General features: G+C 38.2%; 3 protein-coding genes across 12 annotated transcripts in view; 2 read left to right on the top strand and 1 right to left on the bottom strand.

Annotated features, from left to right (window-relative positions):
• Window positions 1-17058, top strand: part of ATP2C1 (ATPase secretory pathway Ca2+ transporting 1) — a 68361-nt gene extending 51303 nt beyond the window's left edge. For 6 of the 7 annotated variants that reach the window (XM_064671659.1, XM_064671699.1, XM_064671674.1 and 3 more), the window contains 13 exons: window positions 232-402; window positions 1375-1472; window positions 3075-3125; window positions 3920-4086; window positions 5887-5955; window positions 8619-8735; window positions 9166-9313; window positions 9920-10015; window positions 10828-10969; window positions 11836-11966; window positions 14828-14914; window positions 15603-15753; window positions 16933-17058. In XM_064671659.1, the coding sequence (XP_064527729.1) occupies window positions 232-402; window positions 1375-1472; window positions 3075-3125; window positions 3920-4086; window positions 5887-5955; window positions 8619-8735; window positions 9166-9313; window positions 9920-10015; window positions 10828-10969; window positions 11836-11966; window positions 14828-14914; window positions 15603-15713 (1388 nt within the window). In that variant the 3' untranslated portion in view covers window positions 15714-15753; window positions 16933-17058. The remainder of the gene's footprint in view (window positions 1-231; window positions 403-1374; window positions 1473-3074; window positions 3126-3919; window positions 4087-5886; window positions 5956-8618; window positions 8736-9165; window positions 9314-9919; window positions 10016-10827; window positions 10970-11835; window positions 11967-14827; window positions 14915-15602; window positions 15754-16932) is intronic. The other variant, XM_064671665.1, reaches the window with a different exon arrangement.
• On the bottom strand, window positions 16748-22100 carry ASTE1 (asteroid homolog 1). Its single transcript, XM_064671719.1, has 4 exons — window positions 20709-22100; window positions 18555-18765; window positions 17394-17580; window positions 16748-17112 (listed from the first exon to the last, which is right to left on the bottom strand). Exons 1-4 carry the CDS (start codon window positions 22020-22022, stop codon window positions 16818-16820), a joined length of 2007 nt encoding a protein of 668 aa, XP_064527789.1. The 5' UTR covers window positions 22023-22100; the 3' UTR covers window positions 16748-16817.
• Window positions 22101-22234: 134 nt separating this feature from the next.
• Window positions 22235-27435, top strand: part of NEK11 (NIMA related kinase 11) — an 85469-nt gene continuing 80268 nt past the window's right edge. For all 4 annotated transcript variants that reach the window (XM_064671751.1, XM_064671743.1, XM_064671733.1 and 1 more), the window contains exons 1-2: window positions 22235-22509; window positions 25727-25982. In XM_064671751.1, coding sequence (XP_064527821.1) covers window positions 25813-25982 — 170 coding nt within the window. In that variant the 5' untranslated portion in view covers window positions 22235-22509; window positions 25727-25812. The remainder of the gene's footprint in view (window positions 22510-25726; window positions 25983-27435) is intronic.

The raw sequence follows: 27435 nt of genomic DNA, 5'->3' as shown, positions 1-27435 counted from the left end.
CTTCAAAACCTGGAATACAACTGTTTGGTAAGACTACTCTAAAAGACAGGCATATACATAAGTAGGCTATTCTGAATATTCAACATATGTTGCTACCAAGGTTCTAAAAAGAGGAAAATTGCTATTCCCACCCTTTTGCTTTATGCTGTCCTACTAGTTTGAAACAGTTGTTTTAAATGCTGTGTAAATGTTATTTTCAAATTGTAACATTCTTTCTTTGTTTCCTGAAAGTTCTGGCCTTAGCTTCTGGTCCTGAGTTAGGACAGCTGACTTTTTTGGGACTTGTGGGAATAATTGATCCTCCACGGACTGGTGTAAAAGAAGCTGTTACTACACTGATCACATCAGGAGTTGCAATAAAAATGGTTACTGGAGATTCACAGGAAACCGCAGTTGCCATCGGTATGAATAGGCCACTTTCTTTCATTTTTTAATTTTTTTTCTGTTTAACTAATAGTTGTGAAGTGCGAGTATTAAGTCTTTAATACTTGTGAGTTTTGTATATTAGGTTAACGGGTGGCACAGTGGAAATAGCAGAGGAGAAAAAATCAAACACCCTAGCCTGAAGTGGTACTTTGGTTTCTTCTTTAACTGTAATTTCTCTAATTTGGTTAATATGACGTTTACTTTTTGAAGCTATGTATTTTCTTACTGTATTTTGTTATAGCATATAGTTGATTTCTGATTCTGACACCCTCAACACCACCTTCCTTACACTCAGCTTTGGATATCTGCCTCGTGGCAATGAGGAGGAACTAAAATAGCCAGTGACAAGGAATATTGATCTATGGCACTTTAATACTGTCCAATACAGTTTTATCCATACAACTAAGTTTGAAGCTTAAGTACCATTTAAGTATTATAAATATTTAAACAAACAACTTCTTTTTGCAATGTAGTGCATTAAAGTACAAGCGCTTTAGCCAGAATGTGAATTCTTTACAAACAGGATGGTGAACAAACAGTTGAATATGCACATAAAAAGTATACCCCCAAATGTGCAGTACTTTCTCAGAGGTTTTTTTAACTTGTCTCCCCGATGTTATTTTTCATTTTCTGTCTTGTTATTTTTGAACTGTGAATTCTTCAAGAGTACTGAGCCCTTGTGTTTGTTTATATGAAACCTAACAGAATGAGCTACAAACCTTTAGACCTAAAAGACTAAGCAAATAAATATCTGATTAGAATAGACTTTGTAGCATGTTTTTGTTACTCAGGAGTTCAGATAATTTACTCCAATGTACTGAATCAATAATGTAGTAAGATGGTCTGATCTTCTGCAGAAAATATTAGGATGACAAAAATATAACTGGATATTTAACATCTTAAATGGATAAATTATTATAATATGTCTTTTATATTACTTATTTACAGCTAGCCGACTAGGGTTGTATTCCAAAAATTCACAGGCAATATCTGGAGAAGAAATAGATGATTTGGATATTCAGCAGCTTTCTCAAATAACACCAAAGGTTTGTTTTGATATACTACTTACCGAAATGCAGTAAAAGATACATTTATATATTGAGAAATGCTTTTGTTCTGTGGAAAGCTAAAGTGTAACTTCTGAGACACAGATAATATTGTTCTAATAAATATCTTTTGGTCTGACATATGACAATATGAAAATTTTTTTCTTTCAACTTAATTATCTTTTTAGTGGGTTTATTATTTTTGTCTCTTTTAATGATTCAGTATCTTTATTGGAATGTTCATTTTGCTACCTCTCAGTGAACATCACCTTTTTGTATTATTAGACTATTTTATTCCTAAGTAACCCAGCTCATATATATATATATATATTAAAAACTATATATATATATATATATAACCTTACAGTCTGCATGTTCAGACAGTCCATTGTTTTGTAATTTGTAAGAGGAACTGTCTGTGTTTTTAATGATTTTAATCGATCTGAGGTCACTGGTTGAGAATTTTGAAAGAGTCTATTTATTAAGTTACTGCTTAATACTTTTTAGTTATTAAATAACTAAATGGATTAACCAATGTCAAAGTTGTAAATGTGAAGGCATAATCAAATGCAATTGAAGTTCAGGTTTAGCTGTGTTGCAAAATTTATGCATCAAAATGCTGCTCTGTTTGCAAAAGACTGTAAAATTAGACTGCAGCATGCTTAAGTCTGATATGAACAAGCCAAAAGCCAATATTTACAATCAAGAAGTGTGCTGTCAGCTACTTGTCTTTCCTTAGTGACTCACAGAAGCTTGGAAAAAAAAGAATTGTGTGGCAAGTAGTAATTTTTAGTTTATTTGGCAGTACTCGTTCTTAAGGGCTCTCCACATTAAATAACTGAAATTACTGCAAATTCACTGAGGCATGTTTGACCTGAGACCCAATTTCTTTTTGAGGTGTTTACTTAAAATCTTATTAGGAACTAATTAAAATCAACTAATAAGATTGATATCTGTATGCAGTCTAAAGTGACTGTTGAGAAGTCTGACTTCTTGTTAGGCTTTTTAAAAAGGAAAAATACTAACTGTATGGAGTTTATGGAAAACTAAATTCCATGTGCTCAAATTTCAATTTACAGAGAAATCAAGAGACCAAGAAAAATCTGGAAATTATTCCTTCTAATCTGGAGTCTTTATTAATTAGCTATGAAACGTCAGTTGTTAATATTGTGATACAGAAACTGGTAAAGTTGAAATATACTGAATAATGTGCCACTAGTCCTGACAAGAGAAAAGCACATTAATTGTAGAGTCAGCATGGCAATTGCCTATGTGAATTTAGTCAGGAAGGCCAGCAGCTGTTGTAGCTCAGTTAATTCATTATTTTAGAAGGTTTCTAAATTGCATATTCTATCCTGAAATAAGTAGCACCAACTTTGTTTACCAGAATGCACTTAGAATCTTATCTGGAATTAAGGATTTCACTCAATTAAAAAAACAGCTCACTGGTGCTTCAACTTTATAGCCAACAAGAATACAGTTGGCCCTTGATAGTATTTTTTTGGCCCTTGATAGTATTTTTTATCCTCTAGTTTTATAAAATCCAGTGCAATTCTTTTTATTTCTCAAATTTTCACTGTTTCTTCTTTGTACTTTTAACAGGTTGCAGTATTTTACAGAGCCAGTCCCCGACATAAATTGAAAATTATAAAGGTACGTCTCATAGAGGCTCAAATCCTGGACTGTTGCTATGGGTATTGCCTGTGGTGCCTTTACTTGAATTATAATGTGCTACAGTGTGTCAAGATGAAATCAGAAGTGCATCTGCTTTGAAAGTAAAGTATGTTTGAAAATATTACCTAGGAAAGTGCATAGTGCCCATAAGGAATAGGCAGCTACTGGTAGGCGACACTGTGCTTTCTTCTGTGGAGGGAGCTGAGGATTGATCGAAATTTTATGTCACATTGCAGTTGAATTGACTGGGAACTTGAAAGAATCGTATATCTGATTCCTCTCAGACAAGATAAAAGGGCGTGAATTTCAAGCCATGTCTGTGGCAGTGCTTCTGTACAGAAGTTAACAAAAGAAGGTAGCAAAGAGGGACATACTCAATGTAACAGTTGGCACAATCAAAAAAGAAACAAAAAGGAGAAAGAAAGAACACTGAGACAGCTGGAATACATGAAAACTTATAAGCGGTTGATAATGTTAAAATGTCAATACAATGTCTTCATTCTTTCTCTGGAGTTTTTTGCTTTCCCTTAAAGGCAAATTTTATATACCCTGGCTTTAAAATTTAGGCTGTCTGAATATATGAACTGAAGTTTAGCCTAAAATCTTGTATAAAAATTAATCAGAAGAAAACCCACAGCTTTTTTCTTTAGGAGGTTATGATGCAATTATAAGAAATGGGGGAGGGCAGGCAATGACACAAACCTTATATCTAGAATAATTTTATAGGATGGGTTATTTCAATCCCTAATTTAAGCTCTTCTCCCTTTCCTTAGTCCCTGCAAAATAATGGTGCCGTAGTAGCTATGACAGGAGATGGAGTGAATGATGCTGTTGCTCTGAAGGCTGCAGACATTGGTGTAGCAATGGGACAAACTGGAACAGATGTTTGTAAAGAGGCAGCAGATATGATCCTCGTGGATGATGATTTTCAGACAATAATGTAGGTGCCCTTTATATACATATCTGGTACTGTATTGTTTTAATAAGATGTTGCCTGGGTTAGAACCAACAGAAGTTCCCCAAAACTTGTAAGTGTAGCAGCTGTAAATGAGTTTTCCACTAAGTCAGGAGAATTATCTTTATGTCGATCACCTGTATTATCCCATTAAAAAAAAGATGTGGGAACATAATAGTGCAATGGATTTCTGTGGGGTTTTTGTATGTTTATAATAATATAAGCGTGTATTTACCTGTTTAGACCTTTTTCTGCTTTGGACTCATACATAGATCAGATGTAAGTAACAAAGGAGGCTGTGCATGTATGTGCTATAAAAAGGAACCTGTATTTCTACTACTCCAAGTAGAATTATGGAAGTAGCATATTTGGAAACATAACTGAAGTGAAATTTTGAGTCTATTAGCTGTCAGTAGAATTCATCTTCATTTAATTTCTTATGTCAGAAGGATAAAATTTATGAAAAGGTGACAGAGCATTCCACTCAAGCTTTAAAAAATTTACATAGTTCTGTGTTCGTCTTCAACTCTTAAATGTTGTGGTGTTGCAGAAAAGGAAAAGAATATGAACTATTTATATATCACGGGTGAAAATAGATTATCAGCTTCTGGTAACCAGCTGTTTGTACTTGTTCACCTTTTTTGTTTGGTGTATTTCAAAAAGAGCTCAGCTAAACTTATCCTATTTTGACTTTAATTTGTCTGACTTTTGAAGGTGGCAATTGTTGACTGATCTGGACTGCTGTCCAGCAAGAAATTTTGCATCAGTATCAGAACACTTCAGTTTCGAACTATGACACTTAACCCTGGGGAAGAAGTGAAATGTAGAAGTACAATATAAGAAAATCTACCTGGTTAGCAGTATGTTAAAGGGTGATCTGAGAGTTAAAAGGTTCCTATACTAATTCAGCCAACTGCAATGTGCTGTTGTGCACAAACAAAAGAGAGAAGGGAATCATTTTGGCATAGTCAGAAGACTACATAGGAAGGACATGTGGGCTTATTGAGGCTTTTGCTGGAATGCTTTATCCAGTTTTGCTCCCTTCATCAGGAAGGTTCTCAATAGGAAAGTGAGAAGAGTGATGAATGCTAAGGAGAAAAAAAAAAGTGTGAACTTCCATAGTTTTACATCCTCCTCCACTCCCTTTAATGTTTTTATCTTAAAAGTTACAGGAGGAATGCTGATTAATTGTTGTTCTTGGCTATTGGGGGAATAGAAGAAAAAAATCAGTTTTATTTGCATCAAAGTAGGCTTGATTTGGGTATTAGAAAATTCTTTCTCACTGCAGTAATTGTGATAATGTGATAGGCAAGTTGTGACACATGCTAGGGGTTAAGGCGATGATCTGTATATATTTCATTCTGGTGCAGTAAGAATACATGGTCTTCTAAAGTCATACTGTATTTCTGTTTTTTAAAGTATGTGTGTGGAGTTGTTTTTGGTTTTTTTGTTTGTTTTTCTTTTTACACTATCTGACTTGAATTGGAAGCTCTCATCAAGGATGATGATAAATTTTGAACAAGGAGGCAATTTTACTAATAACCTTTCATTTTGGAAGTTAAGCAGCTGGAAAAATAACTTGTGATTAGTCACAATCAGAGAATGGTTTGGGTTCTTATAGTCAAGTTGAAAAACAATGAATGCCAACATTATAAGAACATCAACTCCATTTGTTTCCTGCCATTTTTATTGCTGCTTAAATTAGTAGCTTTTTTGCTTTGTTTTAACTCCTTTTTGGCAATAGTTTTATTCATCTTGTGATGTAATCTTTCTTTTTAATTGCAGGTCTGCAATTGAAGAGGGTAAAGGAATTTATAATAACATAAAAAATTTTGTTAGATTTCAACTGAGCACGTAAGTTAGAAAATTTGTCAATATCAGAAGTTTCTAACTAAGTTGTGAATGAATCAAAGGATCGTGAAGCAGATGTGCTTCATGTCAATATTGTAAACGTCATGGAGGATGCTGCTATGCTGTGCTTAAGAGTTTTTTTGTGTTTGATGGCTTGTTGCATTTTGAAACAGAGCAATAAACAGAGATCTAACTTTGTCACAGTTAAGGTGTCCTGTTAAGGTGTGTAAAGTCAGTTACTGAAAGGATAGAAAGAAACAGCATAGCTCCCTTTGGGTCTCTGTTTTAAAGAAGCTAGTAGTCAGTCCCTCCTTAACCAGAACATGTATTCAAAAGGAGGAAACCAGGGAAACAGGAGGTTAGTTTTTCTGTAATCCATACACTGGTTTGTGGAATGAGTTAGCTGACTTCCTTTTCTTGCGTATAAGGATCCATATGCTAGCTGTGTAATGTGTATGTAAGACAAAAGTTTATTAAGCCTTAGTTTAAAAAATTTATCTTATTGAGTCTGGATTCAGGAACATGGCATTTCTCTTCACCATGTTGTTCATGTACTTCATGGCATTTCAGGGTGGTCTGAAAGTTGCAGAAACTAAAAAAAAACAAACAAAGAAAAACCCAAAACATAAACCTGCAAACAAAACCAAAACAACTCCCCCAACCTACAAATAACAAATAGCCCCACCCAAATAATACCAAAAAGAAAAAATAAATCCTCAACAAAAACTCACAACAAACCCCAGAAAATACCAACTTCTTTACCTGCATGAAACTTAAAAGAAGTGGCATATATCTCCAGCCTTGACTGAGCAAGCAGTGCTCTCCCAAAGGCTGCTTGGTCATTCAGGGTGCTGCCCAAAGAGACTGTCATCTCTGGTCAGCCTCTCATGACCAGTGCCCTGAACTGCCTGCATGCAGGGTTGGATCTGTGGCTGCCAGTGCACCTTTCACCTGCTCTTTTGACCCTCACCTGTCACTACAGGGCTTTGCAAATGCGGGTAAGGCCTTCGAGCCTGCACAGTGGATTTTTTAGGTGAGACGCAGTGTGCGCGGAACTGAACCCAGCCTTTAATCCTGAGGTTCATCTGCCGGGGCCGAGCGAGCTTGGACAGTGGCAGCGAGGTCCTCAGGACACAGGTTTAATTAGAGTATCCTTCTCTTAGATGGATGGCTTTACAGGGCTAAATGAGCTCCATCTGCCTGGGTTTGGAATAAGAGTTGTCCTTCTCCTAGGATGACTGCCAGAAGGCTAACGAGCTCATCCTGCCCATGGATATATTGTACCTGACCCTACAGTTTTGACCTGTCTGGCATGGGTGACCCTACCGAAGGCACGTACCATTGCCAGCGTAGCTCACAACCGCAAAGGGGTACACAGGCTTCTTTCCCATTAAAATGGTTAGGGCAAGCCTTACACTCCCTACTTTTCTGCCACCCATCTATATTCTATCCCAGGGAAATACCCAGGAACGTCCCTTTGTCCTGACCACCCTTTCAGGACGCAACAAGTATATCCAGAACCTACCGAACCTGGGCGGTAGCTGCAGGTGAGCCAAAACCAAACCGTTCCAGCCCCCGTACCTACCCGGGGTTTGGGTGTCTCTCAAGGCCCCAGCGTGGCCAAAATCCCCAACCCCCAGAAGAACTCACTGTCCACCCTGACCTTAACCTCCCCCCACCGTGTTACCACATATCTTCCCACGTACTGCTCACCTGGGACACTTATATAAAGGGCTGCCCCGCCCGCCCTCCTGCCAGTCTGAGGGCTCCCACAGCCTGCCCAACATCCTTCCCCTCCTCCAAACCGGACTGGCAAACCTCTGTGTGCTCTAAAGCTCCTGCGTCTGAAAAATAATTAAGTCTAGATATTATGGGAAAGTGTGCTTGCCTGTTAGCCTTGGGAATGGTAGCCTCAGGTTTTTGATGAGTAAGTTGCCCTTTGTTTTTTTTCTGTCCCTCTTTGCAGGGAGAGCATAATAAGGTTCAGTAGACTGCTAAATTTGGAATTATTAAAAGCCTTGCTCTCTTCTTCTTGGTTATGAAACCACTTAATCTTGCACTGAGAGCAATTAGTGCTTACTTGTTTACGGAGGTTTCTAATACCAAGCTTGCAGCCAGCTAATCTGTTTTTCAGTCTTTCACCCAGCCTTCTCATCTTGCTACTAATGACAAGTTGTGTAGGTATTTTTAGGGAGCTTGGGTAGTACCTTGCCTTGACTGATCAGTCAAACTAGTGACAGGTGCACAAAGTGATTTTGTTTACATTAGAAGTGTAAAAGCAGTTTGTTTTTCAAAACCATGTTTACAAGTTCCACTTCTGGCACAATAAAAATATAGCACCCAGTTCCCCAGTAAAAAAAAAATCAATTAGGTGAAGGTGAGTGATAACTCTGAATGTTATCTAAAAGTCTGGGAGGTTTATAGATGCAAATTTGCTGCCTTTTTATTGCCAGAACAATGCTGGTTTAAATATGGACTGTGTCAGGATGAGTATTCTAAAGGATTTCATGCTCTACCTTTAAAGTTTGTCTTATGTCGGTCATGATTCACACTGTCAAAATCTGTGTCTACTCTTAAACAGTTGAAGTGTTGATTACAAAGCAGTTATCAGTGGATCTTCAGAAATGTTCCATGCTGACAGTTATAAAAATGGATTCTTTCAACAGGAGTATAGCAGCACTGACTTTAATCTCACTGGCTACATTAATGAACTTTCCTAATCCTCTCAATGCCATGCAGATCTTATGGATCAATATTATTATGGATGGACCTCCAGCTCAAAGGTAAGTAATTACTTTAAATTCCATTATGTTCTGTAGTCCTTTTATTTCAGCAAGGAAAATGGTTCCTCATAAAGGAAACTGTGAAGTGTTAACCTTCAGTGAAATGTTTATGAAACAGCAGACTTTTTCTTTGAATTACAATGTTTGCAGTATGGTTCTATGTTAATTCCATTTGGTTTGCTTTAGTGACTAACGGTATTATGGGGGCAGCAAGGATACCCAAAGATTGGTGGATGTGCCCATGAAACTTGCATGCAGGGTTTTGGCTTCCCTCTGGGGTCTTCCTCTGACCCTCTTCACTGCAGGTGGATGGTGGTGGGAGATATGGAAATAGTAATAAATCCTCTTTCTTCCAACTCAGAAAATATAGTTAGAAGCTGTGAATTATTTTTATGATGATAAAAATGTAAGATATTCTTTTAATTGTAAGCCTTGGGGTGGAGCCTGTGGATAAAGATATTATTCGAAAGCCTCCAAGAAATTTGAAGGACAGCATTTTGACCAAAAACCTGATTGTTAAAATCCTGGTTTCATCAATAATTATCGTGTGCGGAACACTGTTCGTCTTCTGGAGAGAGGTAGGACAAAAGTGCAAAACTTAAGCAATAACAACCTAATTTAAAGGAAATCCTTTTTATACCAGCGCTTGGAATTCAGAATTAATGTGAACTTAGTTGCAATTTTTGCCCATGCTTATTTAATACTAGCAGATTAAAGAGGAAGATTTTCAAAACAGTTGTTGAAATGAGAAATACAGTTTTATTCCTCAGTCTCTAGTTTAACACAGACTTTTCCAGGTCCCAAATCTACTTGGGAAACTTTGGCCCATATAAAGTAATTGTACAAATCTTCTAGCCAGACTGTTATGAAACAACCATTTGACTTTCTTTCCCCAGTAGAGAAAAATGTTGTTTGAACTTTTGATAGACCATCATAGAATTCTTGCTATTCCATGTGCTTGCATAAATGTTGGCCATGAGACTTCATTTAATCATAGTTCAGAATTACAAATTGTTATAAGTTACAAGTGTGTAATTTTTGCTGTATGATTTATTAAATTAACTTGGAGCAAACAAGTTACTTTTGTTTCATTTCCTAGGTAGTAGAACTTGAATTACTGTAATAACTTTAATTGTGGCAGATATAAAGCATGCTAAAGCCATTTAATTTCCTTTTGTTGGCAGTTAAGAGACAATGTAATAACGCCTCGAGATACAACCATGACTTTCACCTGTTTTGTATTTTTTGATATGTTCAATGCTTTGAGTTCTAGATCTCAGGTAAGTGATTCTTATTGTCCATTTACACAGTATTTACACAATACGCACAACTTTCTTTGAGGGAAGATCTTGCTATGTTTGTTTCAAATGTTTTCCTGTAGATTTACTTCACATCTGCTATTAAGCTTCAGAGTTTCACGTATTTCGTAGGTAGGATTTCTTAAATTACAGGTAAATTAGGTTACTTAATTTGTTTACATTGTGCAGAGCTGCTAGTAATGCTTCTGTCCTGACAGAAGCAAGGAAATTGTTATTAAAAGCTGAAGCGTTATGGTGCTTTATAGTGTTGTGTAGACTTGGTGGTTTTTTTCCCCCCCTTACCAGAATCTGAAATTTCTTGAAGGCCTTAGCTTTTATAGTTTATATTTTATAATCCTAAACCCATAGTCCAAGGAAAATTTTTTAAACTGTTCTATTTTTTTGTTTTAAGGAAAGTCTGAAATTTTGTGCTAGTGTATACATTACTACATTTACTCTTAATTTGCAGTCTGTTTTCTGATGTGAATTGTCAGACCACCATAAAAACCTTCCTTCTAATATAGGGGGAACCTTTTTCTAGTGCACTGTAGTTGCAGAAAAGTGAGCTCAATATGCAAGTTGTTGACTATGAAGACAAGACTTGTACTCTGTTTACCAGGGAGAAAATGCAATTAACCTGTTCAAGAACTTGTTCTGGTTTATCTAAGAGGTCAACAATAGTATTTTACATTTTTTCTAAAAGTCTAGATGAAAAGAAATTGTAATTACAAATTATTTTCTTGTCAAGATAATTAAGACTACATGTACAGTGTAACATATTACTTTTCTTACAGACAAAATCTGTGTTTGAGATTGGACTTTGCAGTAACAAAATGTTCTGCTATGCTGTCCTTGGGTCTATAATGGGGCAGTTATTGGTCATTTACTTTCCCCCACTTCAGAAGGTTTTTCAAACAGAGAGCTTGAGTGTCTTGGGTAAGAACAGTTCTCTTTTCAAAACTGTACATTAAGGATTAATTTATAAATGTGTTAGTGATTCAAGCACTTTCTGGCTGTTTGCATACAACAGGAATACAAAGTCTGCTGACTCTTATTGTTTTGTGTGGGAGATTTTTTGGGGTTTGTTTGTTTCGTTGGTTTGGAGTTTTATTGTTTTGGGTTTTTTTAAATACTTTTAGATATTTTCTTTGGGAACCATGATTTCAATGCATATGGTACACAACTGATCACTGTGTTCTTAAATTTTTAGCTGCATATTTATACTGGGCTTTTTAATATAAATTTTGTTGCAGGCAACGTTATATGCTTTGTAGTTTTTTTGAGCACCAATAATTTTGCTGTGTCACAAGTTTTTTCTCTGAATATAAACACCTTATTTAGAAATCCCCATCCGTTATTATCAACTGCATTGTCATAGGGTAAATAAACATGGGGATTTTAAGAAGCTATAGATACAAAATGGTGTTGGACTCATTAAGACTTAGGTTTATTACTTTTATGGTTTTCTGCAGTTCAATTATTGTAATGAAATACATGTATTTACATAATTCTTTTTATTGTAGCATAATTTCTGATTATGTTAATTTTTTTCAGAATTAAGTTAATTATGTTGCTAAAAGTAAGGTTATGAAATACTTTAAAAGCTTGTAGTATCATGCCTGTACTTATGGTTTGTGCATAAACTATGCATGTTAGTCTTCAGTTCCTGCAGACATTGAATGTTGTTTCATTTCTCCTGAACTTACCCAATGATTGGGAGAAAATTTGAAAGTCTTGTTCTTTTCTATGTCTCTCCTCAGCCTTAAATAGCAATTTTAGAAAAGGCTAATTTTCTCTTCCAGATTTACTGTTTCTTCTGGGACTCACTTCCTCTGTGTGCATAGTGACTGAGATGATAAAGAAGTTTGAAAGAAGCAAGGAAAAGATCCAGAAACGTGGAAGTTCTTCTTCGTCAACTTCGTCTTTTCTCGATGTATGATGCATATTGCATTCTTTTGTTTGCAAACTTAGCATTGCTGTCTAAAGATGTAGGAGAAAGCAAAACAATATTTGGAGGATAAAGAAATCCTGAGGGCTTTTGACAAGTCCTTTGTTTCACTGGCTAATGACGAACTTCATGTTTCAAGACTGTTTAGAATTTAACTTCCAGCTGTGGAAGTAACAAATGAAATTATGCAACTTTGGTAACATTTTTCCTCAAACATAAATTTACTTTTGAGATTGAATGGTATTGCAGGGTGGGGGGTGGGGGTAGGGATTAATTTAAAGAAAGATCTAAGCCCAAGTCCCATTTTCTGCACTTAAAAGATATAACTGTGTAAAAACCTTCTCTTAGATATAAATATTTTAGTTTGTTTTTATTTAAAGCATTGTACTATTCTACTTTTCTGGTGGTGGGACTTTGCTACTAATACAAGGATAAAAATATTTCAGAGGCATTCCACTGGGTTTAGAGTCTGTCACAAGAGTGCCATATTCTAGCTACTGTATTTATTTACTTTATCCTGCAATGTGTAAGCGGCTCAAGTACCTTGTGCTACGGTTCTTTTGTATTCAGAGTTTGGTTTTTTGGTTTTGTTTTTTTTTTTTTTTTGCACAGGATGTGACCGCTGTCGGATCACTGTTTTTTCTTTTCTTTTTCTGTGATTGAAAAGCCTATACTGCAATTTGAAGTAAATGTTTGCATTTCTTATAAGTGTGTTGTCTCTTTGTTTTAAAAGAAACTGGCATTTTACACCAGATGAGCACGCTTGTTTTGATAGAATTGTAGATACAGGCTTTGTTTCATGTCTCCTTCCGTACTTACTTTAACATATGACTCTTGGATCACTTGAGTGATTATAAGACAGTAGTTATTGAAATTATTTGTAGTGTACTGAATAAGAAAATGAATGCAATACTCCTTACTCTAATGGCAAAAAACCCCCACCCCTCTTTGAAAGAAGCTTCATTTTCTTTCCTTCTTCCACCCTGTTCATAAAAATAACTTTTTATTGGTAATGTAACTTTAAATTTTAACCTACAAAATTACTTTTGTGCCTAGAAAAGCATGATAATAGATTTGTGTCTTGATGTGTTAAAAGTATCTTTAATTTATTACAATGTCTGAATACTCTCATATTCACTAATTGGAAATAGTTTTATTCCTCAAAATAGTCTTGTAGCTGTTGTCATCAGTGTCTTCTCATCATCCCTTGAGGAAATGCAAGGAACTATCATCTAGGGAATCTTGAAAAGAGGATGTCTGAGATCTCTAGAGGGAGTCAAAGACACAGTGGTATCTCTTCTGCTTGTAAACATGCGCATATGCATCTTTCCTCACTGTAGCCTGCAAGTGTGGCAGTGGCATTGGCTCTGGACCATGCTGTCATGATTGTTATCCTGTCAGTTGATGAGGAATTGTCGGAAACAGGCACTGGACTATTTCTGCTCTTACCATTGTGACCTGCCCCACATACCATGCTCAGAATGAGGGGAGTTCATGGAAAACAGTTTGGCAAGTGTTGTATGAATTTTTCTGCTACTATGTTGTTTTAATTGTTCTCTTCTTTTTGCCTTTGGAGATTCCCAGACTTGGTCAGGAATCAGGGCATGAGTGAACCACTGAGACTGCTTTACACATGCAATTCATCCATTGCTCTGCCTGACCCCGGGCCTGCTCAATATGCACATATTACCTGGACTAACCATGTGCTGGAGATCTGATTGTGTAAAGACAAAGACCCCAGCATGTGGTGCTCATCTCTTCCTGGGGGTTGTTAAGTGAACTGCTGAGCTGGTGGGGCCCCGAACAAGATGACCTCTTACAGAAATGCTCTTGTGTCTTCAAGCAGAAGTTTCTTATTTACATCAGTTCTGCCTTTCCGAAGCTGAACAGACTTGACAGTTGTTAACTGTCTTTGGCAAGTGGGGCTGTAGCTCTTCAATATTGTAGGGTGTTCAGTATTCCAGTACAATTTCAGAACACTTTATTAATAAAATCCTTAGTATTCATCAATAAAGATAGATAGTAAAAATTGACTGTGCATGCTGATGAAGAATCTCTTTAATAAACTTCAGTTTTGAGAAAGCACAGTAACTATACCTTTCACATAGTAGGTCTTAACTTGTGGTTGATATTCTTCTGTGGGATTTGACTGCTTTGTGCACTGCTCGTTATCTTGGAGCCCCGTAAGTCTAGATAAGTACGGAAGTGCAGATGATGCCAAATTGTTGTCTTCTCTTGGAATTGTCGTTGTCTAGTTTTTAAACAAAGGAGTTATGAAGTACGCCTTTCCCAGCACAAGTCTTACTTTCTGAATAAGGTATGTGAGTCTAGACAATAAATAAAATGTCAGTCTTCTATGGACAGTTTTGCCTTCTTGGGGGTAGACTTAATTGAATGCAATTCAGTTTAAATATGCTAAAAGTTTTGGTGCTGTGTTTTCTAATGGAAGATGAAATACAAGTAATACATCAAGCTCAATGTCATTATTGCTTGGACTGAATTCCATTGCCATTGATTTGGCTCTCCTTGTGGTTCATTACCACCTCACAGCACGTTTGAGAGATTTTTCTGCAGAGGAGTTGAATCAATAGTGAGAACTTTCCACAAAAACGAGGAGGCATTTCTTGTGGGGTGAAAATAGGCACCAACCAAGGAATTTACTTGTTTTTACTAAAACCTGGAATAAAGAACGTTTCCGTTTTAATAAGTAAAGGCCCTTTATTTTTTATTTTTCTTCCAAATAAGTTGGAGAACCTATAATGAACCTTTTCCTTTTCAAAAAGGAAAACTAACACGTGATTAAAATTCTGCATGGTAGCACTAGAATCAGTAATTATTTTCTTCAGCATACAGGATTGGTGTTTGCAGTGAGGTGTATGTCATTTCATCAGCAACAAAGAACAGCTGAATTCTGCATTGAGAACACATTTCCGGTACAGTAATTCTTAATCATTGAGTCAGCATTCCCAAAAGTATTCTCAAAATGCCGTGTGGTAATAGCAGTGTTTTTATCTGAAAGTGGAGTATTTGATCTTATCCCAGTCTTCTGAACTGTCTAATTGAAGATACCACTTCTCAGAAAGTCTCGAGAATTTTTATGATCTACAGCAGTTTTCCTGAATGGGAATTCAAAGTAAATTAAGATCTCTCTTCTCACATCACTAACAAAGTGGAATCAAACATGGCTGTATTTTTATACTTAGGACTTATTTTACATGTGACTATTTCTGATGATGAAGAACTGTAAGGAATTACAAGCTTGGTAAAATAAAACACATGGGATCATAATGGATCAGAGGATGATTTGGACAATTAAAGATTTAAGTTTTAGTTAGTAAAATCAAGATTTTTAAATTTAATCCCTTTCAGCTTTTATTTAAAATTGTCTGATGGAGATGCGATGCTGTAGACTGCTGCAAATAGAAATCTATTTAGAAATAGGTGGTGAAGTTCTGGTAACTTGCTGTGTGGTTGAGTGTAGCTGCCATCTGCTGGTAGTTTAGCAAGTAGCAGCTTTTGTACTGAAACCAATCTTGAGATACATGAGACTGTATCTCAAAACCAGTTTTCTCATTAATGTAACATCTTATAGATTTATTCTTTTCTTATTGACTATATTAGGGCAGTGTCGAGATTCAGCTGCATGGTGTCAGAGATCTTTCCTGTAAGTCCCAAGATCTAGTGAGTTACTTCCATGTGAACAGATGTGATAGGGAGCATAAGCAGGACTGAAAACTTGAGCAGACAACGCAAGAAGCAAGTTTGAATTCTGGTAAGTAATGGGAACACTTTAATCGTGAAAGGTGGAAATTTAGGAAAAATTTTCCTAAATGTAAGAAAAGGTATGTGGATTCTTGAGGAGAAAAAAACAGAAATGTAGTAATTAGATTTTATGTGGGGAAGACACTGGAAAACCAATAGTTTCATAAGAAAAACATTTATGTAAATTGATTAAATATGCTGAAAAGTTTGCTAATGCAAAGCACTGAGAAATTCTGATGATGTAGGATTTTGCTTGTTAATTATAAATTGTTTTTCAGTATTACCACGTTGATAGTAAGGGTTTGTCAAGTAATTAGAATACATCAGGGGAGTCAAAACAAGTCTGCTGTTTTGGTGTAGGCATTATAGAAAGAGTGACAAGAGTTTGTTAATGGCAGAAGATTGTACACAATTACTGTGACAATTACTTGGAATTAGCAAACCTTCAGAAACTTGCTCCCATGTGACAGCTTTGTGTGTGCGTGTAACTCTTTGTTTAACCATGTCACAGGGGAGGGGGAGGAACAGAACCTGAAGTTCGTCCCTGAGTACAGTCAGTACCTATAATACTCAGTTGTCACCGAGTAAAGATAGCTCTCCCTCAAAGTACAAGCACTCTATGTGTAAAGGCTGATTTTACAATATTTTTAAACGTGGCAATTTCCATTTCAATTGCATCTGTAAGACTATAATCACTGTGTTCCTCAAACACAAACTTTTGGATTTTTTGGAAAGGAGAAGTGTTCAGAGATATGGGGCAGAGCCAACTATAAATGTGCAGGAAAAGAATTCTTCAAAAATAGTCCAGCTCTGAAATGCTGAACAGCTTTGCTCTCATTTTCAATTAGACTGATACTTTAAAGAAAAACAAAACACAGCTTTTATATAGCATCTCTTTTATATGAATATAAGTTACAAAAGATGAATAAAAAAATCCCCTGAATCAAGATTTTTGGTAAAGATTGAATCAGGATCTTTTGTGAAAACAGCAGAGCAAATTCCAATATGGTCACATATTTTAATGTAATTTCTTTCATCAGCGTGGCATTAGAATTTATTCTAGGACTAATGCTTTCAGTCATCCACTTCCAATGATGCAAACCTATTAACACTGCAAAAATGCAGATTTTCTGGTGTTGCACACTTGGTGGCTGTTCTTTTCTTATTAGATGCTTTCTTCTTCTTACAGGAGTCTGATCTAGTCTTGGTTGTCTTCTGAAAGAATTCTGGAGATACAGTTGACTCCACTGCATTTAACAAAAGCAGATAAAGCTGAGTCATTTTTGGAGATAAAATAAACAGATTTTCCACTGAAGGTGTTGATTTAAGCTCTTGATACAGTCTGTGTACAAGGGTCCCAGTGTAAAGCCTGCTCAAAGGAAGGAGAGAATCTTCATTTAGAATTGCATTTTGACAGGTACAGAAACATGTTGCTTAATAAAACAGCACAAATGCATACAGTATCCAACAGTCAACGAACGCCTAAGGGACACCTGTGCTACAGAGTATTTTTCTCTGTATTAACTGCTTTAAAGAAGGGAGTTCAAATGTAGGACAACTGGCCAAAGGAGTTTGACACAAAATAAAACAACATGTGAACATATTCCATCAGGGGCTTGTGTGGAAAGCAGATCTCTGAAACATCCTTACCTACTCAGGTCTGGCTCAGAGAGAGGAGTGCAAAGTAGCTGGTTGAGATACAATCCCATCTGAAGACAGCACTGCCACTGGCAAAAACTGTGTGCAGCATCTAAATCAAAGTCGGTATTTTGCAATTTCTTTTCCTTCCATTTTAGAAATTCGTTATATGCAATACTGTCATCTTCAGCACGTAAGACTGTGGGATATAGGTTATAAATAAAAAATGACATGGAAATAAATGTTCTGCTGTGAACAATACAAAAGATATCTGCTATGTACAGGGTCTTCAAACCTCTGGTTCTCATTCAGGAAGCATTTGTAATGTTTTCAAATGGGTCAAACTTAATTTTAAGACATAACATTGTGTAAAAATTCAAGTATGAATATCCATGAGAATTGTAAAGTCAGGAATTCTGTTTGTTAGGTAATTTGCCAGACTGGGCTGTGAGGGGATCAAGTCTACCATTACCAAGGTGGACTTGATTATCTCAGAGGTCTTTCCCAATCCAGTTGATGCTGTAATTCTGTGTGAGCAAATCCAAACAAGATTCCCATCTCACTCCAACCCACTTGGAAACCTGTCAGCCTGGTTTCCATAAACTAGAACCTAAAGAAACTGCATAACCCTGGCATGCATCATCTTTGCCATCAAATGAAGGACTGCTGGAGCACATGTCACCATAACTCTAATAGGCATAAATATTACAGAAGCAATTTCTGTGATTAATTTAGTACTTTCAAATTTGCAATTCACAGGTAGATAAAGTGTACCCGAGCAACTCAGCATTATTAAGTACAGATGATTTTAGAAAAACTCAGAGGAAAAAAAAAAAAAGGAATGCTTCAATAGTAGGATGCACAAGGATGTTAAGCTTATTTTTTGTAACTTTTATATCTAAATTAATATTTAGTCCTAAAAAAAGCGTTTATAAATGCAAATTAATTTTACAAGGTAGCAAAGTACTGTTTTACCTATATAAAATGTTATATTGAGGGTTAGCACTATTTCTCTGCACATATCAATGCAGAGAATGTGACACCTCAGAATATAGTGTAAATCAGTGTTAATTCGTCTAAATTTGGACACCTCACCGTAAGCGGGAAAAATTAATCATGGTACAGATTTTTGTAGTAGCTGAACAGCTGAAATTGTATTCTTTGGAGACATACCTGGATCATCGTTTATCCTGTGCAGTTCTCCAGATACTATCATTAGAAGTAAAGCCTTTAATTGATGCAACTTAACTTTTGGTTCTGAACAACGTATCCAGTAACATGTTACAGCAACAGGGAGTTGTAAGTGATTTGGGATAGATTCTAGGAAACTCATTTTCACTCCTAGAGTCTCTAGCAAAAGCATCTGACGGCATGATGTGGACATCTGAAAATAAATTTAAAAATTGGAGTGGAAAAATAAAGGTAAGAGACTTTATTTGTTGTGAGCAATTTCCAAAAGGCAAATACATTTCTGGTTAAACTAGCTAGCACTTCAGATTTTTGATAAAAAATATTTAAATTTCATAGATATTCTGAACAGGAAATATTTTTAAATATTACTTAAAACTTTAAGAACTGCACCATTAAATGTCAGGTAGAAAGATAAAAGTAATCTTTTAGAATTGCATGAGGTGAGATTTTGAGAGGTTTCAAAGTCTTCATATCTTTATATATTCCATAACTTGTTTGGAAATCCTGTAACTATAATGCATTAAAATTATGGAAAACATATATATATATATATATATATATATATATATATATAAAACCTTCATTCTTAGAAGTTATCCTTGCATTGTAAGATGTAATGGTGATCTCTGTTCTTAATATGTTGAAAACATGCTTACCTGTAATCACAGTGAAATCTAAGTGTGAAGCTTGCATTTTTCACCTGCAGTGTATTAATTCCTAGCACATGTTCCCCCTTTGTTGTGCCACTTAACTTCTGGAAGTTAAATGTTATAAACTGTGCCCCTAACTTCATGCATGCAGTAGAATCGCAGCAGGCTATTCAATTGTAATTCAAATGCTTTGTAAGCCTTGATTAGGATTGTTTTGCCTACTCTCAGGCAGACATCCCCATGGCAGAAGAGAAACTGAAGTCAGTTTTGTCTAGAGCAATTTCAATGCAGAATAACATTTCTTCTTTTACCTCCTGTTGAATTGATAATTTCCATATATTTAGTAAGGAAAGCTGTAATAGCAGAAGCTCAAATCTATTAAACAAAGAGCACACATACCAAGGTCAAAGTAAGGTGTCATTAATGTCTCTTATAATCCCAAGACATGATTTTTCAAAATCTTAAGTGTTTCATAATGCTCGTTTAAAAGGCCTGTACCAATAACCTGCATAAAATAACCTGTATGTAGTAGGCCTTTGGATCCATAGCTGTCTGTAGCATTTAATGGGCATAGCAGTGATAGACTCGGTTCCTTTCCAAAATAGCCACCAGCAAGTGATAAAAACATCCAGCACTGGCCACACACAGAAACGTGTTAACAGTTGATCTGAATACCAGAATGGATAGAGGATGTGGCTTAACTATGCAGAATTAAAAGACACAGACTGTATTTCTAGATGTTGCAGAAACTACTGCATACAAAACCTATTACGCAACTTCAGGAACGGGAGATTACTTTCCAACACGGCAAGAATTACAGTCTTAATTGTTAGAATTTAAATATACAGAATTCCTACTGGTGATGGGAACTAGCCTAGTACAACTTTCCTTTGGTTCCAGCTGTTTTTCAGGTGCTTCTCTGCTCTGTCTGGCAAGCAGTAGGGGTTCACTTTAGCAGGAGCATACCTGGGGCAGGTAAAACTGCTGGGCAGCTCCAAGATGCACACATTGAAATAATAACGATTTTTAGAAAAAGGCATGGGTCAGATTTTGTTTCAGAACATTGCTCTGACGCATCCATAGCTTGATCAAATACAAAGTAGGTTTTGTAGTGTTAAATTGGACTTTTCTAAATGACAGGAAACTGAGTTCCTTCCTATCATTATAAAAGCAAGTATTAGCATAACAAAATCCATAGGATGAAATAAAGGCCTAGAATAGAAAATTTAGGGAGTACTGCATATACAAACAGTAACTTTTCATATCCTTTATCTTGGTACACTTGAAGGGAGGCAGGAAGAGAAGGAGATAAAGACAATCTATGTAGCTTCTTAAATATAACAGGTACCTCTGTAGGAAGTAGTTACTTACTGAGGTGGCTTAGTTCAGACATCACATTTAGCGACCAGCTGGCAACCATGAGTCCCAACTACTTTTGTAACTCGTGAAACACTGTTAACCGTGATCTGTTGTGACAACCATTTACCTCCATTAACTTGTCCAAAGGAAAACGATCATCACAAAAATCTGTGGGTAGGCTTGCTGCTTGAACAAATGTTTTTTTAATTGTCTTTTGGCATCTGTCAAATTCACACACAACGGGCAGCTCGTGGGTCTGCTTACTTGGAGAAGCAGCTTCATTGTTTTGAGGTACTCTCAGGAGCAGTCCATAGATAACTTGTCGGATGGGCAAAGCTGCGCTATGAGCGCTCGGTCTCTGCATGTTCTCAACCTGAACGCGGAGGAAGGTACTTCTTAGTATCAGGGCATTGATGATGAATGGGGCCAGCTTACCTTTTGCCAAAGCATCAAGTATCCACTGTGGTACGTCTGCTTTCCTGGCAGCCTCGCATTCATACCTTCCATTCTGAAAGAAGTCTTCAAGATTCACATCAGACGGAGTGTAATCCTCCATTGAAGTGCACAGAAGCTCCCTTATTTCTTCCCTCTGATGTTTCTTAAGGTATTTCAGCACATTCTCGACGGCCTCGGTGGGCTCTGCAAACTGCGACAGCCAGTTCAGGAGCCCCTGGAGGCGGAGGTGCTTCCCGCCCTTCCCCGCCGCGCAGCCCCTCGGCAGGCGGACCTTGCTGTAGAACGCCTCCAGAGCTGCCAGGTCCATGTAGTCGTTCCCGTTCATGACGGCGAAGAGCGGGAGCAGGCTCTTGTTCAGGCGGCCGAAGTGCCTGCAGAACCGCTCCACGGAGTAGCAGCGCGCGGGCACGTAGCATCCCTGCGGCCCCTCCCCGGCGCACACGCTCTCCCACTGGAAGTGGGACAGCGGGCAGTACCCGCCTGCCAGGTCGAAGACGCAGAAGTCGCTGTCGAGGGAGAGGACGGGGCAGCCCCAGCTGTTGGCCAGCGCGGCGATCTCCCGGTCGGCCTCGGCGAAGCACTGCACGAAGGGCACGCCGAGCCGGCCCAGCGCCTGCACGAAGGCTTCGCGGGTCAGCAGCGGCGCCAGGCAGCCGCCGGCCCCGCGGGACAGCCCGTGCGCCGCCCGCAGCTGCTCGGCAGCGCGGCCCCGCAGCGTGGGCAGCTTCCTGTCCTCGGCCCCGCGCCCGCCGTCCAGCACCACGAACGGGGCGACGCGGCAGGACCGCAGGATGCCGAAGAAGTCGCGCACGGCCGCGGCGAAGGCGCCGTAGTCGCCGCCGCGTCGGAAGTCGGCGGCGGGGGCGAAGCAGAGGCGGTGGTAGAGGCTGCTGCCGTCGATGACCAGCTTGGTGTCCCGCACCCGCAGCTCGGTGAAGAACACGCCGCGCTCCTCCACGAAGCCCGTCAGCCCCTGGACGCCCATTGCGCCGGAAGCGGTGCAGGAGCGACACGCGGAGCCCTCCGCTCCCAGATCCGCTTCCTTTTCCTCTCTCCTCCGGCCCGCACGCTGCCGGGCGCGTGCGCGCCGTCTCCTAGCGACGGCGCCGCAAACACAGCGCCCCGCGCCGGGAGAGGGGCGCGGCGGGGCGGGGCGGGGCGGGGCGGGGGGGGGGGCGGCTCTGTGTCTCCGGCGTTCTGTGTCTCCGGCGCTCTGCCTGCCCCGCGGCGGCCCGAAAGGAGTCGGAGGACCCAGAGGGATCGTAGTCCCAGCCGTCGGGGCCGGGCGCTGAATCGGCAGGAAGCGGTGGGAAGTTGGGATACCTGCTCGTGGGTCCCGAGCAGTCCCACCTGTCCCAGAGGGGTGAGGAAAGGGGACGGAGTGAGGGCACGCCGCCGTCGCCCCTCTGTGCGAGGGGAGCCGGGCGACCCTCGGAACGTGCGTTTTGGGTCTCACACGGTTTTTTAACAAGGTAATAACATCTCTCAGGTTATCCTAGGGAATCTCGGCTTCCCAAATGTGCGTCAGATACTAAAGATCTTCTTTGATAGTCGAGTACATTTGACCTTGTTTTACCGTCGCCCTCAAGCTCCTTTGCTACCGGCACTGCTAATAAAATCTTAATTATCCTTTCTCTGGATAAAAAACTCTCAGTAAAAAACTGAGCCAAATGAGATTATGTTACTTCAGGCTTGGGTAAGTTTATAAAGATGTTGCCGAAAATAATAGTGGAGTCAGCATTAAGAAGTGTTTTTGTTTGGTTTTGGGTTTTTTTGTTTTTTAACGAAAGAAAAAACAAGGAAAATCTTGGGGTTTTTTATTTTCCAAAACATTTAAAGGAGCGGGCCAGTGAAGTCACTGGCAGGAAAAAAAAAATCATAGTAGTAAGTACTGAGACTATTTAGAGCTTAAATATAAAAACTCTGGAATTTGTGCTGCAGGTGGTGGGAGGTGGCAAATGTTGATGTAGCACAGTGGTTCTTATGGAATAAAAAGAAAACCTGATAGAACTGGAAAATGGCCTTGATTGGCAAAGAAGGGTTTATCTTGGAAGCAGAAAGTGTCAGAGTATGTTAGCTGTTGCTAAAGAAACCAGAAGGTTAATCTTTCTTAAATAAACTAAGAAAGGGAAGAAGTTGAGGTGCTTTGTGCTTAGCATGTGTAGGCGGAACTATGAAACCCTAAACAACAACTTTCTTTTAGCTTACAGCTCAAAAAGGAAGATTTAACTCTAGCCAAGGAAGAAAGTATTTTTTAAAAAAAGTGATCCAGAAAACGTCATTGCATTATTTTGGTTGGCATCAGCAGTCTGCCAGACTCTGGGATGGGACTTGGTGATGATGGGTGGGTGGGACAAAATTTAGAACATAAATGTTTACCAGTGTTAATGAATAGGGTATACTGGGATTTTTGAGGAAAAGGGAGCTGAGGAATTGGGTTTTTTTGAGTTATCTTTAGTTGTTCTGAACTTTGATGAAACAATTGATGCTGCTACTTGGGAAATACCTGCTCAGTGGGAGAAGGTGGACACTGGTGGGAACTACAAGGAAGGTTGGGCTAAAGGTTTGAGTGAGGTAGGAGAGGCTACTGGTACATGCACTTCTTGAAATATCAGTCAGTCTTATAGTTGAGTCAGTCTATTGACTCATACAGGGTATTTCTTTCAATCCACCCTTTCTGTGCCACTAAAATGTGCCTGTGATGCCCCAATGGCAATCACTGTCTCCTGCCTTATAACACTATTCAGCAGTAGATCTCAAAGCATTTCATAAAGTTACTATTATTATATAGAGAGGGGAATTGAAGCATAGAGTAGGTGGTGAGAGGCATTATAAGAAAGCACAGAAGTTACATTCAATGGGCTACTTGATCTTAAGCGTGATATTGTGGTGTAGAGGATTGTGATATATTCCTAGGGCCCAAGGAAGAATGAAAATTTGAAGGGGAGCTGTGCCAAGTGACTCTTCTCTTGAAAAATAGGTATAGATAGCTCAGCACTTTTTCTAAGCGTAGTTATTTCAAAAGGCATTTATGAAGGCATGCATAAAACAGCAACTAGGAAAATAGTAAATGAAAATATTATGTAAGCTTTCTAGAATTGACAATGTAGTGTTTTATGGAGTTCATCTTCCTGCCCTCTCCTTCTCCACACCTCAGTGTGACCCGTTTATGTTTCTTCAGACAGACTTCAGAGAAAGCTGACATTCTTTTCTTTAGCATTTGCATTTCAAAATTTTTGTCAGCGTTGCTGTCTGAAAGAGAATAAAGAAAAAAATATTAGGAGTGCTTTAGTTCAAAAAACATACAGAATTTGCAATATTAATATGTCTTGTAGTAACTAAAGTTTATCTGTTTCATAGCATAGTGACAGTGCAATGTCAGGCTTTTGGGCACAGTGTGACAGCAGGTCAGCAGATGGGTATTAAAATAGGTTCTTGCCCATACACACACACCCCCACTCTCAGAGTTTGTTGTTGCAAGATACAAATTTGTAATCTTAATTTAGGCTCTGCATTTGTTTGGAAGAGAAGCCAGTGACTTGGAACCTAAAGTTATATAACTTTTAAAATTAAACAGTTTGTCTTTGTTCTTCCAAAACAATAACAAAATGAGTGCGTTTTTATGTGCTTGCCTTCACCTTAAAATGAAATGGTGAACAAGCCTAGTGTGGGCATGCTGCATTGCAGCTCAGGCAGTGCTGACAGATAGTAGTATTAACACTGATCTTGCAATATCTTTATTTGTTCCAAAGGGTCCTCAGGCATAAATGACTCAGGTAGCATTATATAAATACAAGGTAATGAAAGCAATATTGTTGTATTATATGCAGTGAAACACCTACCCTTTATCATCTGCAATGAGGAAGGTTGAGTAAACAAAGTTACTCTAAACTCATGTTCAGTTATTGAAAACCATAGACACACTAGAGGTTTGCCTTTGCAGTCCCTCTGTTTGTAGAATTAGGACTTCAATTAGACAAGAACTCCAAACCAAAGCTAGATTGTTAGAGAGGTGGGTCATGAAAGGACACGGCAGAGGAGAAATTAAGAACTTTTGGAAGGATTGGGTTATATTGAAAGTCTCGTAGGCTTGCATGTAGCCACAAAACTCTAATTTGCAGAAGATACCACTGAATCACAGAGAGCTGTGAGGTCAGCACTGAAACAGATGGTGAAATCTGATGGATAAGTGAAAAAACAGATAAAACAGCTTAGGAGTTGTTGATGGGAGAGAACTCAAATTATGGATGGAGGTTATGCTTCAGTATATACAAATATCTTGAAACTTTTATCCTGGAACACAGATATTTTTGGTGTCAGGTACTGTGGTGGTATAAAGACAGATGTTGAGGAAGAGTTGCCATATCTACGGGAATTGTCAGGTGAAATACAGCTCTAGTTGTCATTGCAAAAAGCACCTGAGCTTTTCAATAAGCACCTGCATGTCATTTCCCCTATGTTATCAGTTCAGTGAGTTAATTTAAGGTTGTTTTAGAGGGAGACTGACTATGTCACATCTACAGTATCTGTAGTTTGGTTATCAAGTCTGCTGCCCAGAGCTTAACAGCTAGCAATTCTACTTAATTTGTGGTTTGGTGCCAGCTAAGCACTATAAGCACTGCCATAGAATTAAATGAAAAGTTTAGTAAGAGTAAAATGTTGACAAATCAATTTTTTTTCTGTTTCAAGTGATTTCTGTGAACATCCGTAGAAGAGTAAAGGGATTTGAAAGCTACATTGTAGAGAAATCTGTGTAGTTTTTGCTACACTGAGAAATGCTGAAATTTCAAGAAACTGCTAAGCATGTCGCTGTTGCCAGATTTAATTCTGCTTGCCGAGATGGAGTGATTGCAAGAAGATACACTATTCAGAGGAAACTTGGCAATGGGAGCTTTGGAAGTGTGTATTTGGTTTCTGACAGAAAAGCAAAACAAGGAGAAGAATTGTAAGTAAAGCCTTCACACGCTTTAAATAAAAATTTTGCAACATATTTCTTGCACCGTGGATGTTTTTCTTTGTATTTGTGTCTCATCTCTCCGTTTGGTGTTACACTGCGGCCTTAACTGTTTAACTTTAGTGAGGATATAAGGTAAAAGCAGATTTTATGCTGACTCAACATTCCAGCTCAATCTGGTTTTGTTTAATATAGTTTATCTAAGCCTTTTTTCATTTGTTTGTGCACAAGAGTGGAAATAGATAAAAAAAGTCAGACCCTTATCTCCATATTGATGTACACCTCTGAAGCTTTGTTAAAAAATAATAAAACTAGTAAAAATATATGTAACATACCTATTTCTCAGTGTCATACCTTGGACAGGTTGCTAATGTAAGATTAACTGCAGAGAAGACTCTTGCGTTTACATAGAACCAAGGTAAATTTTATCACTGTCCTGACAAGAAGCAGGGCAAAGGTACATACCCATTTTCACAAAGTTGCTCTTCTTCTTTGTAACAAAACTGTTTGCTAAAGGCTTAAAGGTTTATAATTTATAAGTTATCGTTTCATAATTATGTCAATACATAATATATGCATGTATAATATGATCGTATAGTTTATTTCTGAGGTCTTTGTAATTTATAAATGAACTCAGTTCTTGAAGTTCTTTTTTTTATGGAACACTTACTGATGTGCTGGGCGTTTGCCTTTCGTCCAATGCTTATCTATCTTCATGAACACGATGTTTTTGTTTTTAATGCTTCAGAAATCAGCTGTTACTGCATGCATTCTTAGAATATTAACAGCATAGTGAAATGTGGGTCTTCACACATTTGCTGCTATAGCACAAGCTGCCAAACCTCAAAACCAAGGAATATGCACTTATCCTTTAAGTAACTATTTCTATTTTTTTTTCTTAAGAATTTTGAGTGATTGTCTTGAGCAAACATTCACTGCCTGCAGCATTTCATGTCTGTGTTTTGTTAGGAATGAGCCTGAGTGTGTCCTCTGCTACCTTCAGGACAGAGACCGAATATCAAGTGACATTTTTTTTTTTTTTTAATCAGTCTCTTTTTGTGACCCCAGTACAATACAAATACAACAGTATTTAACAAGCCCAATTGCTGATGTGGTGCTCTAGTTCAGCCATCGATCACTAGGTGGTGCTCGCGTATCACAGTTCATTCCTTCGGCGCCTCGAAAGTAGGATGGCGAGCGGATCCCCTCAAATTTCCATCGCGTCTGTGCCAATAGATGGCACAAATACTGTCGCAGGTGAACTTGAAAACGCAGGTAGCATAATGAGCTGGAGTGTAGTCACTTTCTTCTATTTATAAATACTGGTTTTAGGTGGTAAAATATGCTGGAAATCACATTCTCAATACTACTTTCAAATCAGAAAATAATCTGTTATGGAACTGTATATTTACTGCTTCTGTTATATATATATATATATACTTTT

Source organism: Pseudopipra pipra, chromosome 1, assembly GCF_036250125.1.
Source record: "Pseudopipra pipra isolate bDixPip1 chromosome 1, bDixPip1.hap1, whole genome shotgun sequence".
NCBI classification, from domain to species: domain Eukaryota; kingdom Metazoa; phylum Chordata; class Aves; order Passeriformes; family Pipridae; genus Pseudopipra; species Pseudopipra pipra.
This window is presented reverse-complemented; position numbering and strand designations above follow the sequence as displayed.